This window comes from Nanorana parkeri, unplaced genomic scaffold, assembly GCF_000935625.1.
Source record: "Nanorana parkeri isolate BGI_ZX_2015 unplaced genomic scaffold, ASM93562v1 scaffold1085, whole genome shotgun sequence".
NCBI lineage: Eukaryota > Metazoa > Chordata > Amphibia > Anura > Dicroglossidae > Nanorana > Nanorana parkeri.
In genome coordinates, this window is record NW_017307353.1 from 1 (window position 1) to 13631 (window position 13631).

Consider the following 13631-nt stretch of genomic DNA (forward strand, 5'->3'; position numbering starts at 1 on the left):
TGGGATCTCACTGGAGAAAAACCAATATGTGTGCTGGAGGTTGGATCTCACTGGAGATGAGTGCATGTGCAGCTCCCTGCTCTGCACACTGACACGCACAGGCGTCACAGAGATGCTAGAGATGAAGAGGATCTTAGATCCAACCACCTCCCAGCTCCATTGGTAGCAATAGGCAGCACAGCCCATGGCTGAGTTGTGGAAGAGCAGAACATCTTCAAATGCACGTCCACAGATGTAAGAAGACTGCAAGTACTCATAGGACATATGGTCCCGCCATCAGCATATTCAATAAAGTTCGTGTGTGGACTCGAGGACCAGAAGTTGCAGGGAGTGCTGCACCTGATGGAAACTAATGGTGATGATGGGGGATGAGTTCAAAAGTAATAAAAATATATAGAAGTGGGTTATATGGGGATAAAATACATTTTGAAAAAATAGATAATAGATATACAGGATACAAGATTTAATAATGGTCTAATACTGCTTTAAAGCAGAACTCCAGGGATTTTTTTTATTAGCCCTTACAGTGGGGCTACCCCCACACTGCAAGGGCTTATTGCTCATTAGTGTCTAGGTTAAAAAAAAAACAAAGATATACTCACCCAAGCCAGCTTCTTATTAGGCCAGCCCCTGGAATGTCTCTTTCCCTCCTCTGTAGCGGTCTAAAGTCCAGTAAATCATCACATCTATACACTGTGCATATATGTGAGGACACTGAGAAACATTCCAATGTGCTGCAGAGGAGAAGACAGTCTGGATGGAGCGCTGTGACAGCTGGCCGGCTTGGAGCTTTGGGTGAGTATATCTTTGTTATTTTAACACCTAGACACAAACCAGCACTTAACCCTTGCAGTGCAGGGTAGCCCCACTGCAAGAGTTAATACAAAAAAATTGGAGCTCTTTTTAAACTCCCATGTACATACACAACAGTTGCGTCCAGATGGCTAAAGATGCTGAACATGGTTGAAAATGTCAGTGTCAGCAAGGGAGCTTCGCTGGATAGGAGGTGAGTGTCGCAGACTGTAGTTCTTCTTTATTAGATTGATTTGTTATAATTTGAAGACACCACACTAAAAAAAGCTTCAATCTGTAAATGCTCTTTTTTTTTTGAATTATGACGTTTTACCACTACTTTGCCTGCTAAAAGGCACGTCTTGCTTTATCAGAACACGATTACAGTTTTACATGGGCTGTATTTTACATAGTTACATAGTATTTGAGGTTGAATAAAGACACAGGTCCATCAAGTTCAACCTTTGTGTGTCTGTGTTGTGTGTGCATTTGTGCATATGAGTCCCTGTGCGTTCTTAGTTTTTAAGAGTACCTGTACAACTGTATGTTATGGTCTCTTATGAAGGTATCTAATTGATTTTTTTAATGAATCAATATTCTCTGCTGATACCACAGCTTGTGGCAGAGTTCCAAAATGTAACCGCTCTGACTGAAAAGAAGCCCCTGCGTCCCTTGTGGTTAAATCTTTTCTCCACCAATTTTAGGTGGTGGCCTTTAGTGTTTTTTAGGGAGTTTACAGTAAAACGTTTTTTGCTGATGTTGCTATCTCCACTTAACATTTTGTACATTAAAATCATGTCCCCCTTTAATCTCCTCACTTCCAGCGTGAACAAGTTTAAATTTAGCAACCTTGTCTCATAGCTTTGATCCTCCAGCCCCCTTAATTCGTTTTGTTGCCCTTATCTGGACTCTCTCCAGCTCCAGGAGATCCTTCCTGTGGATTGGTGACCAAAATTGAGCCGCATACTCAAGATGTGGCCGAATCAGTGATCTAAAAAAGTGGCAAAATTATTGCTGTTTTTCTAGAGTACATTCCCTTTTTAACACAAGACAGTACTCTGCTAGCTATGTTTGCTGCAGCCTGGCTTTGCAAGCTATTTTTCAATCTGTGGTCTACTAGGACTCCCAAATCTTTTTCCATTTCTGACTTCCCTATTGGAGTACCCATGAATGTGTTTTTAACCCACAAAATGCATTACTTTAAATTTTTCAACATTAAACCTCATCTGCCATGTAGTTGCCTACTCCCCTATTTTATCCAGGTCCTCCTGAAATGTTATAATGTCTAAGTCCGTGTCTATTACCCTCCCAATTTTAGTATCATCTTGCCTTTGCTTGTGTTAGCTTGTAACAGCCAGGTCAACAGGTAGTCAGTAGGTCAGAATCTTGATACACTAGGGGGAAATTCATAAAACCCGGAGAAGCTGAATCTGGAGCAACCAATCAGCTTCAGTGTTTCATTTTCAAAGCTTAACTGAACTAACTGAAGAGAGAAGCTTATTGGTTGCCATAATAAAGCTGTTTGCTCCAGTTTGTATAAATTCCCCCCACTATCTTAACCTACATTCAAATTCAGTTTTTTTAATGTAAATATATACAACAAATAAAACCTTTGCCAAAAACTCACTAATTCCCAGCTTGCACTTTTTTAGTAAATATATGGTGCTTACCTTGTCTTACAGTTGTTGTGTCTAGGAAGCTAAGAATTAACATCGCCTGGAAGAGGCAGTGACGTTCTGTCCATAGCCATAGGATGGTCCCTTAAAGATTAATCAGATCAATTATGAAGAATGAAGATTGGGGAGTATAGAAGTCCAATAGTTTTGCTTTGGATGTTGTTTGGGGCAAAAATTCCCAAGTAGTGACTTATAACTGTGTTGACGTTTGACCTATATACTCTAACAGGAAGTGTCAGTTTAATGTACATGTTAATTGTTTATTAAGGCTAAATTCCAGGCAAGCAGCTACACACACAATAAATCAAATTTAAAAACAGCTTCTTCGCATGTCAAAGGATTTGTAATTCTGTTCATTCAGTCTTGTAAACCAGGAACCCCAACCAGACAGCACAGCAAGGTCCTCAACCTCCATGGAAGCATAATCACAGCTTCATCAATGGCCAAACTCAGCCTGCAGTGACAGTGAAAGAGCAGCAGCATGCTCTGCTCACTCTGCTGCCTCCTCCTATCAGCACATGTGCACTACAGTAGAGTCTGTCTCAGTGTGCTGGCTTTCTCTCTTCCAGTGCTGTTGTATAGATAACTGGAAAAGGTTGCTATCAAAACAGATTCAGATACTTAAAGTGATATTAACGTCCAACGGTTTTTAAGCTATTTCAAATGCTGATTCAAGCATGCTGCTCCTTGATGTTTACAAGTTTTTTTTGTTGAATGACTCCTTTCCCTTGCAAGGTCCTATGAGTCCTATGTGCTAGAATGCTGTGTGTGTCTTCACAAACAGACACAGCAGGACAAGCTACTCTCCTGCTCCCTGATCCCCTCTCCTCTTTCCTCCCTCCTACCTTCTCCCTTCTTCAAGCTAGTACATGAACGGCTGCTCAGACTGTGCTGTCCCTTGTGATATTGTACTGGACAGGAAGTTCAGGGAAGGAAAGCTGAGAGAGTTGGATCCAGCTATATGGAGACATGATGACTGTAAGTGCTTGGGCAAAAAAAATAAAGAAATACTTTGCTGGGCAATGTCTATTTGTTTGATCTGGATTCATTATTGAAAACAAGTTTGAGAGTTTAATACTACTTTAAACTAGCTGCATTTAAAAATAAGTTGATTTTTGAATGAAAACATAACTGCCAACACCATCCAACACCTAAGCTTACTGAAGGTGGATTCCTGCGTCAGGGAGACACTTAGGGCACATGGATTAGCGAGTATTTCTCCCAATTGGCCAAAGCAACAGTGTCTCTTTAATGAAGTAAGGGGTCTGCACAGGGCCCCTATAATGGGATACGTGGGGGGAGCGGCAGGCAGAGCGCTCTGCTGCACATAATTTTATACTGTGTGCCTATTGCCCCCTTTCTAGCCAGAGCATTTTAGGTTGCTAATAGTTGGGCATGGAGATGTGTAGGAGCCATCCCTTAGCAACTATGATTGCCAGGAGATCGGCGGGATGCCAGCCAGAGTGTCCCAGGTTGCTAAGAGGTGGGTGGTAAGATGCAGGGCCCTCACACATCTCCTTGCCGGCTCTTAGCAGCATCACTCTCCACCTAAATCCCCTCCTTGCACCATCCACCACCACCTATTTGACTCCCCCCACCTCCTTAGGCAGCAAAAAGGCTAGGGACACCCCTGGGTCTGCACTTATGGGCTTTTCAGGGTTTGCATTGATTAGTTTAGCCATCTTGTATTAGTCAAGAAACCACCAAAAATGCTATGCAAAAGGATTTCATGAACATAGGTGTGTGTGACAAATGCTATCCACTGCAGTATGAACAGAATGGAGAAATAGATGTTGCATCAGTTGATTTTTTTTTTTTTTTTATTTCCTACGCCTTAACTATCAAAAGACACAAGAAAAGCATGCCATCTGCCAAAGAGCTAGCAATGCAATCTACATTTAATAACACATTCTGTTACTATGGAGTGAGGTTATTAAAAGGGATTCATTAAAGGTAATTAAAAATTCAAAAGGGCTGACTCGGGTCAAGCAGGAGCAATAAATCTATTCATTTCAGATTAAAAGGTACTACTACAGATGAGTTGCCTCCCGCAGGACCTTTGTAAGGAAGAAAACAAATGTCATCAGTGATACTCATGTATATTTTAACTGATTCTGAATGCATTTTAGTTTGTTTATTAGATTTCTCATGCTGTACATGACATACATATTATTTCAATGTATCCCACTAATTTAAAAATACACCAGAGATATTTAAACTTAATCACCAGATGTGGATGTGTTTACAGCAGCATGGATGCTGACTTCATTATCCTTTATTTGTAAAGTGCCAACATACACCGTAAGAGCAATGCGTTCTCTGTCTTCCAAGGAATAAACATAAAGCCCTTGAAAAACAGCATGCAAATCATCATGTCACACCAGAGAGAGCCACATTGGCAATAAATTACTAGACTCATATAACACTTGGGCTTGAAAACTAGGACACAATGCTGACCTGTGGTTTTCTGAACACTGCTGGCAAAATGATAGGTGTCTTTCCAAGGACATCATTCAATACACACACACTATGGTTAATGTACCAATGTGCAGTAATATTTTTAGCAAGCCACAGTATTGCTGGCTGAACTGTGCCATTATCCAATGTATCAGCTAAACCAAATGAACCTACCTATGCATAGGAACACATGGGAATAGCTGTTGTGTAAATGGGATGTTAAAGTCTACCTCATTAAAAATCATAAGACAATATTAATACTGCCTAAGCAAAATCTAAATTACTATATAAGTTTATTAAAACATACTTTTCTTCAGTAAATGGCTTTAAAAATGGATACAGAATATCACTTGTAAAAGTGCATCATTACCTTTCTCATGAATGCTTTTAGCTTTATTTAAATTTGGTGTTGATGAGTATAATAGTATGTACAGCATTTGGTAATTCTTTTTATTTTTTAGCAGTGTGTGAAAAGAAGAATAGACCCAAATACAAAGCAGAAGGATATACATTAATTAAACCATTTAAAGATGAAAATAAAACAGTTATAAGTTTTAAAAAAAATACATTTAGCTGCATTTGAGTCTTTTATACATAAAGAAGCCTCATAATTACCAATCATTTAATAAAAAGAAGGTTAGTAACAAATCACTAACCACTAGTAAAGAATCACTGTTGAATAATCGGTAGTGCATAAACAGTTTGCGACAAGGTTGCCAGATGACGTATACTACATGGCCATTTCATGATTACTGTGTGGCAAGGTATTAACTATAACTGTGCTCTTTATTTGCTTTAATTAGTGAGCCATTGTGGACTTTTCTTCATTCATTCCAGTCAATGGCTGAAAACTGAAATAGGTTTTTTCTAAAGCATTAAAGAGACCCTATAATACAGAGTCTAATCTCAAAAACCCTATGAAAGAAGATGCTGTATACCTGTCCTGCAGTCTGTATCTTCATACTCTACCATTTTGTTGATCCCTGGCCACTGTAGTTATTCAACACTTCCCAGTATGTCAAATAATACCAGCTCCCCCACCACACACTGCTGTTTCTCCCCCCAGTTTCTATGCCACCACAGGACATAGAAACCAATAGGAAGGACCACAGCACGGAGCAGGGAAGAAGGTATTCAACACACCTAGAAATGTTGGGAACCTACAGTGGTCGGGGATCAGCAATGTGGTGGAGTTTGAACGTGCTGGCTGCCACAACCATAAGATTTAATGAAAAGATTGCAATAGCTTTGGCAGTATACACTGAAAAGCATTTAACAAATACTTTGTCCTAATTGTAATACAATTACACAACCTTATGAATGCTTATTCGATGGTGTTACAATATGCCAAATCACTCTTGTCAATTATTAAGAACAGGCAGCAATCCACATTCTCTGTTCCTCAAGCCCACTGGCACTGTCTCCCTTTACACTTTACAACTCCTTTCCTTCTTTGTCCTCCCAGCCTCTGGGACCTAAGAATGCTTCCCATGTAAGCTGTCAGTATTATATACCCTCTGACATCCTGTATTGCCTCTAGTAGGGCATGTAAAATGAAAGTGTGACATCAAGTTCCTCAGAAGTTAATTGAGCACGTCCTTTCAGTATGGGCTCTTTATAGTTTTAGTAATGTCCATAAATAGTTAGAAGAGAAAATAGCAGCATGGTGTTGTGTAAAACAATAGTAGGGTGTTTAGTGAAAGAGGTTGCTCAGTTGCATAGAAACATACATTCATATACATATTGTAACATGTTCTCTAGATAATATGTTCATATTTGCTTCTATTTTCTTTCAGATATGGGAAAACAAAACAGTAAGCTAGCTCCAGAGATGCTACAGGACTTAGTGCAAAGCACAGAATTCTCAGAGCAAGAGTTGAAGCACTGGTATAAAGGGTTCCTGAAGGATTGTCCATCTGGCATTCTTAATTTAGATGAGTTTCAGCAGCTCTATATTAAGGTATTTTTTTGGCCTTTTGCAGACTCTGCTTATTGCCACATAAATGATCATGCTGTCAATGTTCATGAAAATAATGTAATTGTATTTATAAATATCCATTTATCAACATGGATTTAAAAGTGATGAGCTAAAGTATTTTTCCACAAAACAGTTTGCACATTCAGCCACAGCAAGAGTTGTTTTTGTGCTATCAAGCAAGTTATTCTGTCCAGCTTCTTGCGCCTGATTTTGCTGGGGGTTTTTTTCTATTGAAATTTAAATCATTTGAAGTGGACAATTTATCGGTTAACTTATTACGTCAGAAATGCGAAGTTTGAAAACAAAGTGAGCTTTTTTTCCCTGGCACAAGAAACCTGAAGACTTGAATTTTCAGTCTATTGGTTGAAGCCAATAAATGGTACTACTTTAATGTCGAAGTTTCATTAACGGCATAACACAAAACTGCTGCTACTGAATCATAGATATCAATCTTATGTGGCTGACACAACATTATTTTTCCAATATACTTGCAGAGATCTGAGTGGTATGGTTAAATTACTAGACAGCTATGTTGGCAGAGTTATGTTTAAATGTTGTATCTAAAGACGTTTTAAGGGAATGTATAGATTTTTTTATGAATTATTTATTTATTATGCTCAGGACAAAAAAAAAATGTATTACATTTTTTTTTTTTTTTAAATGTTTGAATGGCTGAAGGAACCGTCATGCAGCTGGACCACTTGACAGTGCAAGTGTATGGCTGACAATTACACTTAAACAAAATTTGGGCCCCTTGGATTCTATACATGGACACTGACCACTTTCAGTCCCTGTAAGCCAAGTAACCAAGCGATTATTTATACCTTACAGCTCACTATGTCCAAAGTCAGACTATTGCTACCCCATTGATTGCCGTGTGAATCATCTCTTTCTTCCTGTTTATATCCATACCTGTCAATCATTTTATTCTTTATGCTATGCCTTTTCATCAGCACCCTGGCATGGATCTAAAACATTGTGGGGGGAATTTATCAAAACTGGAACAGACAAAAACTGGAGCAGCTGTGCATGGCAACGTCTCTCTTCAGTTTGTTAAGTTAAGATTTGAGAATGAACGAGAGAAGCTGATTGGTTGTCGTGCACATCTGCTCCAGTTTTTGTCTGCTCAAGTTTTGAGAAATTCCCCTCAATGTTGTCACACTTTTACTACTGAACTCTCTTTAATCCTCATTCGATTGGGATAATGGGAATGGCATGCCTTCGGGCTCAGGTATGGAGTACCAATATAGGGGTGTGCTCTGGTTTCTCTATTTCTATACTTTTGTATTCTATAAATCTGCAATAAACTTATTTTGTATACTCCTTATGAGCCAGCAGATAGAACTTTAGCTCCTTTTCATTTTTCCTGTAGAGTGTTGCTGTAAAGCTTGGTAATTATGGAACTCAGTAGCTCAAGATAAATTCTATATGCCCATGAGTCATTAGAGTAGAGGACACACTTCAAAGTTTCAGTCAGGCAAAGCAAGCGTTAAAGCAGACAATGTCTGTTGTGCTCTTTCTTTACCTAACCCATATTACTCTGGGAATCCTTTTTCATGCAGTAAATGTTTGATGTAAAACAAAGATTGTATATACATAGTAAAAATTACATATGAGACAGCATTTTAAAAACCGAAATCTGTGAACCGAAATCATTATAATTTCTATTTAAAGGACAAGTTACTTCCAGAGCATTTCCAGCTTCCTATTAGAATTACTGGATACTTTTTGCACCCATAAGGTTTTGCAGCCTCAGTGAGCATGTTCTATTACCTGGTCTGCTTCTCAATGTTCACACCCCTTCCAAGCTCTCCTTTGTAGATGGGTACTTCCTGTTTCCATCAGTTGTACTGGAGGCTTCCAGCACACATTCGGTTTCATATTTATGCCTCATGCAACATTTGTCTCTCTGCTTTTCTCCTCATTGCTACACCCCCCTCACTTATTTGTAGTGTTATATTCTTATGTGGTTGGTTATTTCCCGTTTTCTTGATATCCTGTGTGCTCCCTAAAATATGCAGACTCTGGACTGACTGCACAACTGTAAATAATGATAGTAAACCAACCCCATCTACAGCAAATGGAAAGTGCACACACAGTGTCAGAGCAAACACACACACACACGCACACACATTTTTAGCGAAGACTCATAGAGGTTGATTTACTAACCTTATAAACACACCACGAACATGTATACACCTCTGTAGTGTGTTCCCTCCCAGCATGATCTATGGGTGGAATCTAAACACCTTTGTAGTGTGTACACACCCAGCAGGTGTGTTGTGCAAAGCCAAGCATGAATTGCAAGGTGATGTTGTGTAAATTAGCTCTATGTTGTGTTGCTTGCGTTGATGAATGCAGGAATGTAAATGCATGAGCTAACCATTTTTGTCTAAACTGTGAAGCAGCATTATATATGCATCATGTGCATGATTTTTCCATATATGGCATTAGTGGAAATATGCTTTTAGAGACTTTTTGGTTGATAAATACGTTTTGCTGTGTGAAAATCACACGCACCTGGTGCGTGCGTGTGTTTAGGTTAGTAAATCACCCCCATAGGGTCAGACAAACACAATCATGGCAGGGCACACACACAGGGGGTGATTTACTAACCTAAACACACGCACGCACCAGGTGCGTGTGATTTTCACACAGCAAAACGTATTTATCAACCAAAAAGTCTCTAAAAGCATATTTCCACTAATGCCATATATGGAAAAATCATGCACATGATGCATATATAATGCTGCTTCACAGTTTAGACAAAAATGGTTAGCTCATGCATTTACATTCCTGCATTCATCAACGCAAGCAACACAACATAGAGCTAATTTACACAAGATCACCTTGCAAATTCATGCAGGGCTTTGCACAACACACCTGCTGGGTGTGTACACACTACAAAGGTGTTTAGATTCCACCCATAGATCATGCTGGGAGGGAACACACTACAGAGGTGTATACATGTTCGTGGTGTGTTTATAAGGTTAGTAAATCAACCCCACAGTGTCAGGAAAGCTCAGTGTGCTCAGGAACATACAGGAGATAAGGATAACCCTTTGACAAACCTGCTATATTAAGGGGTCTATTCACAAAAGGGTGAAGAGTTTGGAGAAGGCAGGAGAAGGGAACAATCTAGGACAATATAGCTGAACTGGAAAGTTAGCTGAATTGGTGAATTTTTCCAAATTGGCTATTTTGTCCTAGATTGTTCACTTCTCCTGCCTTCTCCAAACTCTTCACCCTTTTGTGAATAGACCCCTTAAACTATTTGCATACACGGGCCCTACTAAAAGTCTTTAACAACATGACCACATTTAGTCGCCATAAATATGGAGGCTGTTATCACACATTACACAAAGCATTAATAACATGCAAAAGGCTACAGGAAGATATAACATAATTTCATATGGTGTGATAACATGCCATAATACTGGAGGTTAAATTCTGCGTTCCAGATGGCTGTACTAATTCATTATCTGTGCATGAGCAAACATGCTCCATCCTTGTGATATCCTTTTGGCACCATTGGGCAGAGCAGCATGACTTTGGCACAGTCGTAATGTTATACTGTCTGTCACCCTCCATGTTTCTGAAGCCCTATTAAAAATATTGTTTACACTGAGGTATAGGTAAACAAGGTAAAATATAAAAGGGACATTTAGTGCAAATGGACTTTTCTGGTAATAATAATACAGAAATGCATGCTAGATGAACAGTCTTATCACTTAAACATGTACTTAGTGTATGCTGCTGCAACATAGTAGAAAGCAGTCATTAACCAACATGGTAATATCCTGAATGTGATGCACTAATTAGGACCTGCGTTCATTTGCACAGGGACTAATGTGTAAAATATGTGAACAGTGGGAAAACATTGATGGGTTGCTCATAGCAGACCATCTGATTGTAGCAGTGTTTTTGTTTTTCTTACATTTATGACTGCTGAAAAGCATTGGCCCAGAACCCAACGCTGTTTGATATGTAGCCTTGCCCAATGACACGGAACTTTGTGTTAGTTATCGCTTACTAACTAGGCCATGTTCCTTTTAGTCAAGGCTCCCTTTCCCTAGGGGCTCATGGTTCCTTCACTATTTAAAGAATGACAGAAACCTGATTGATCTCTAATTTTGTTTCCACGCAACTGTTATGTGTTTCTCTAAAGCTTTTCTTATGCTCTCTTTTCATGTCAAGTTTACTATTTAAAATATATTTATGTCTACTTTCTTTATTCCTATAGTTTTTCCCTTACGGTGATGCTTCCAAGTTTGCACAGCATGCCTTTCGTACGTTTGACAAAAATGGGGATGGAACCATTGATTTCCGGGAATTTATCTGTGCTTTGAGTGTCACATCACGGGGAAGCTTTGAGCAAAAGCTGAATTGGGCTTTTGAGATGTATGATTTAGATGGCGATGGGAAGATCACCAGACTGGAGATGCTGGAGATAATTGAGGTATGTTTGGGCATGATTATTAGGGGCATATAAAAGTAATGAAATAAATCAAATAAATATTTGAACATCTTGTTGTATAGTACAACTTTTCTAGCCTCAAGGGTATAAGGGCTCATTCAAATGAGCCCGCCAGCTAAAATGTCAGGTCCTCTTAGCATGCAGGCCAGTGTCCATTGTGTGCAGGTAGTGAGGAACAGTGCCATGTTGTTTTACTTTTTTTATTTTTAGAGTGACAGTTCATTTAAGTCTCTGCATGCCGCTGTGGCATGTAAATAAACATGCTGCACCATACCACATCTCGCACGGCATTGTGGTGTGAACAGGGCACATAGAAAACAATTGTTTTCTATGTGCCCTAGTGATGAAAGCCTGTGTTGATCTATGCAGATTTATGCATGTCACCTCATATGGTATGAACAAGCCTTACATTTACCCAAGTTCAGTCATTTATCTAGCAAACTAATGTCAACAAAGTGTGCAGCTCACAGTCCTTTCCCTTGTCTATTCAATATAAATGGGGATATTAAAGCTGAGCTAAATACACGGATGAAATACATATAAGGCAGCTGTTTTACCTTTCAAAGGATTTGTATTTCTGCCCATCTAATCCTGACAATGGGATTTACACAACCCCTTTGCACAGCACAGCAGGTTGGATGACACCACTTATATGTAAAGAATACAGTGGTGTCCTCTTTCCACACCCATTCTGCCAACTGGACAATATAGGAGCAGCAGAAGACTGATGAGGTTATTTCTATTTTACTTCTGCTTCTTTCTCCTATCAGCATGTTCATAGTCAACAAATTTGCATGCGGCACAGCTGAATGGCTACCAGTCATGTTCCTCCTCTCCCAGTATGAGTACAGCGGTACAGGGTATTGTAAGAGGCTGTTCCTAAGCCCAATGAGGTATTTACACAGGTTGCATTTGAAAAACAACCTGTAAATATAATGATTTATTTAACGGAATAAACGTCAGTCAAAGTATCGCAGCGCTGAATACTGAAAAATGGCCTGGCCAGGAAGGGGGGTCTAAACACCTGGTCTTGAAGTGGTTAATACATAGCTGTTTATTTTACATCTGCCTTGAATTCAGCTTTAATTAAAACGTAGAGGTTTCATGTTTATCTTTGTTTTCTCTTTTAGGCAATCTATAAGATGGTGGGTACTGTAATCATGATGCGCATGAATCAAGATGGCCTAACTCCACAACAGAGAGTTGACAAAATCTTCAAAAAGATGGACAAGGACAGAGATGACCAAATAACCTTGGAAGAGTTCAAAGAGGCAGCAAAGAGTGATCCCTCCATAGTGCTTCTGCTGCAGTGTGACATGCAAAAATAGTATCACTTTTACTTTGTCAGCTCAGCTGAATGCCCCGCATGCACCTCTCTACCTTTCCTTTCCCACACAATATCCTGGGGCTTTCCACCTAATCAATATACCTATTCAGTACCACTCTGACCATATAAGATGGAGGTGGTGGCAATATGGCTACTTCTTAGATAATAACGAGACTGAAAATACTGTAATGTGGAATTTACATACAATCTCAGCTGTTTTTCCCTTACCTTTATCATAGCTATTTTTAAAGCAAAATAATACACATATATGCCTGTCTCTGAGAATGCCTAAAGACAGTCTATGATTCTTTAAATATGAACTGTTTTAAGCAAAGTGTTTGCTCTGTTGTACATGTTTTTGTATATTATGCAGTGTTTTATTTTTATTGTACAAAACAGTATAAATATAAAATTATATGTGCAAAGACCCTAATTCTATAGGAATTGCAGTGGTCCAAATTCTGCTTCCGTTCACGTTTTACAGTTAATATTATTATGAGGTATCAGCTTGATTTAATGCTACATATTACAGCTGCTCTGTATTAGACCACCCAATTCTGGGTTACCGTAACTTTGTCACAATTGTCACTATGCAAGCTAATGTTGGTGAGATGACACTGTTAGTGATCAATACAAATTACCTTTGCAATTAAATATAATCCTCCCAATTAGTCGACTTTTCAGTAGTGACTGTATTAGTATGTTTTATGTAAAGAATATAATTCAACCCTTAGAGGTTGATTTATAACAAGTTGCCTAGTGTATAGCTGATCAAAGGACGTTCGCAGCACATTACTGCCACTAGATAAAGCCAAGGAGTATAGGTATTTCTACTGCTTTTGGCTCCATCTAGTGGCAGTATTACGCTGCAAATGTCATTCGTCCAGCTATACGCTAAGCGAATGCGTTATAAATCGGCCCCTG

General features: G+C 39.1%; 1 protein-coding gene across 2 annotated transcripts; it reads left to right on the top strand.

Annotated features, from left to right (window-relative positions):
* The first annotated feature begins 6694 nt into the window (after nt 1-6694).
* HPCAL4 (hippocalcin like 4) lies at nt 6695-12888 on the top strand. 2 transcript variants are annotated; one of them, XM_018567709.1, is made up of 3 exons: nt 6695-6885; nt 11147-11362; nt 12511-12888. In XM_018567709.1, exons 1-3 carry the CDS (start codon nt 6724-6726, stop codon nt 12706-12708), a joined length of 576 nt encoding a protein of 191 aa, XP_018423211.1. In that variant the 5' UTR covers nt 6695-6723; the 3' UTR covers nt 12709-12888. The 2 variants fall into 2 exon arrangements, with proteins under 2 accessions (XP_018423211.1, XP_018423213.1); XM_018567711.1 differs by lacking the exon at nt 11147-11362.
* The last annotated feature ends 743 nt before the right edge of the window (nt 12889-13631 follow it).

What these genes read in the sequence shown, in the direction of transcription:
- HPCAL4 (XM_018567709.1), top strand. Translation starts at nt 6,724, where the DNA reads ATGGGAAAACAAAACAGTAAGCTAGCTCCAGAGATGCTACAGGACTTA. An exon ending in TTCAGCAGCTCTATATTAAG is followed by an intron (nt 6,886 to 11,146) that starts GTATTTTTTTGG and finishes TTATTCCTATAG; the next exon opens with TTTTTCCCTTACGGTGATGC. An exon ending in AGATGCTGGAGATAATTGAG is followed by an intron (nt 11,363 to 12,510) that starts GTATGTTTGGGC and finishes TTTCTCTTTTAG; the next exon opens with GCAATCTATAAGATGGTGGG.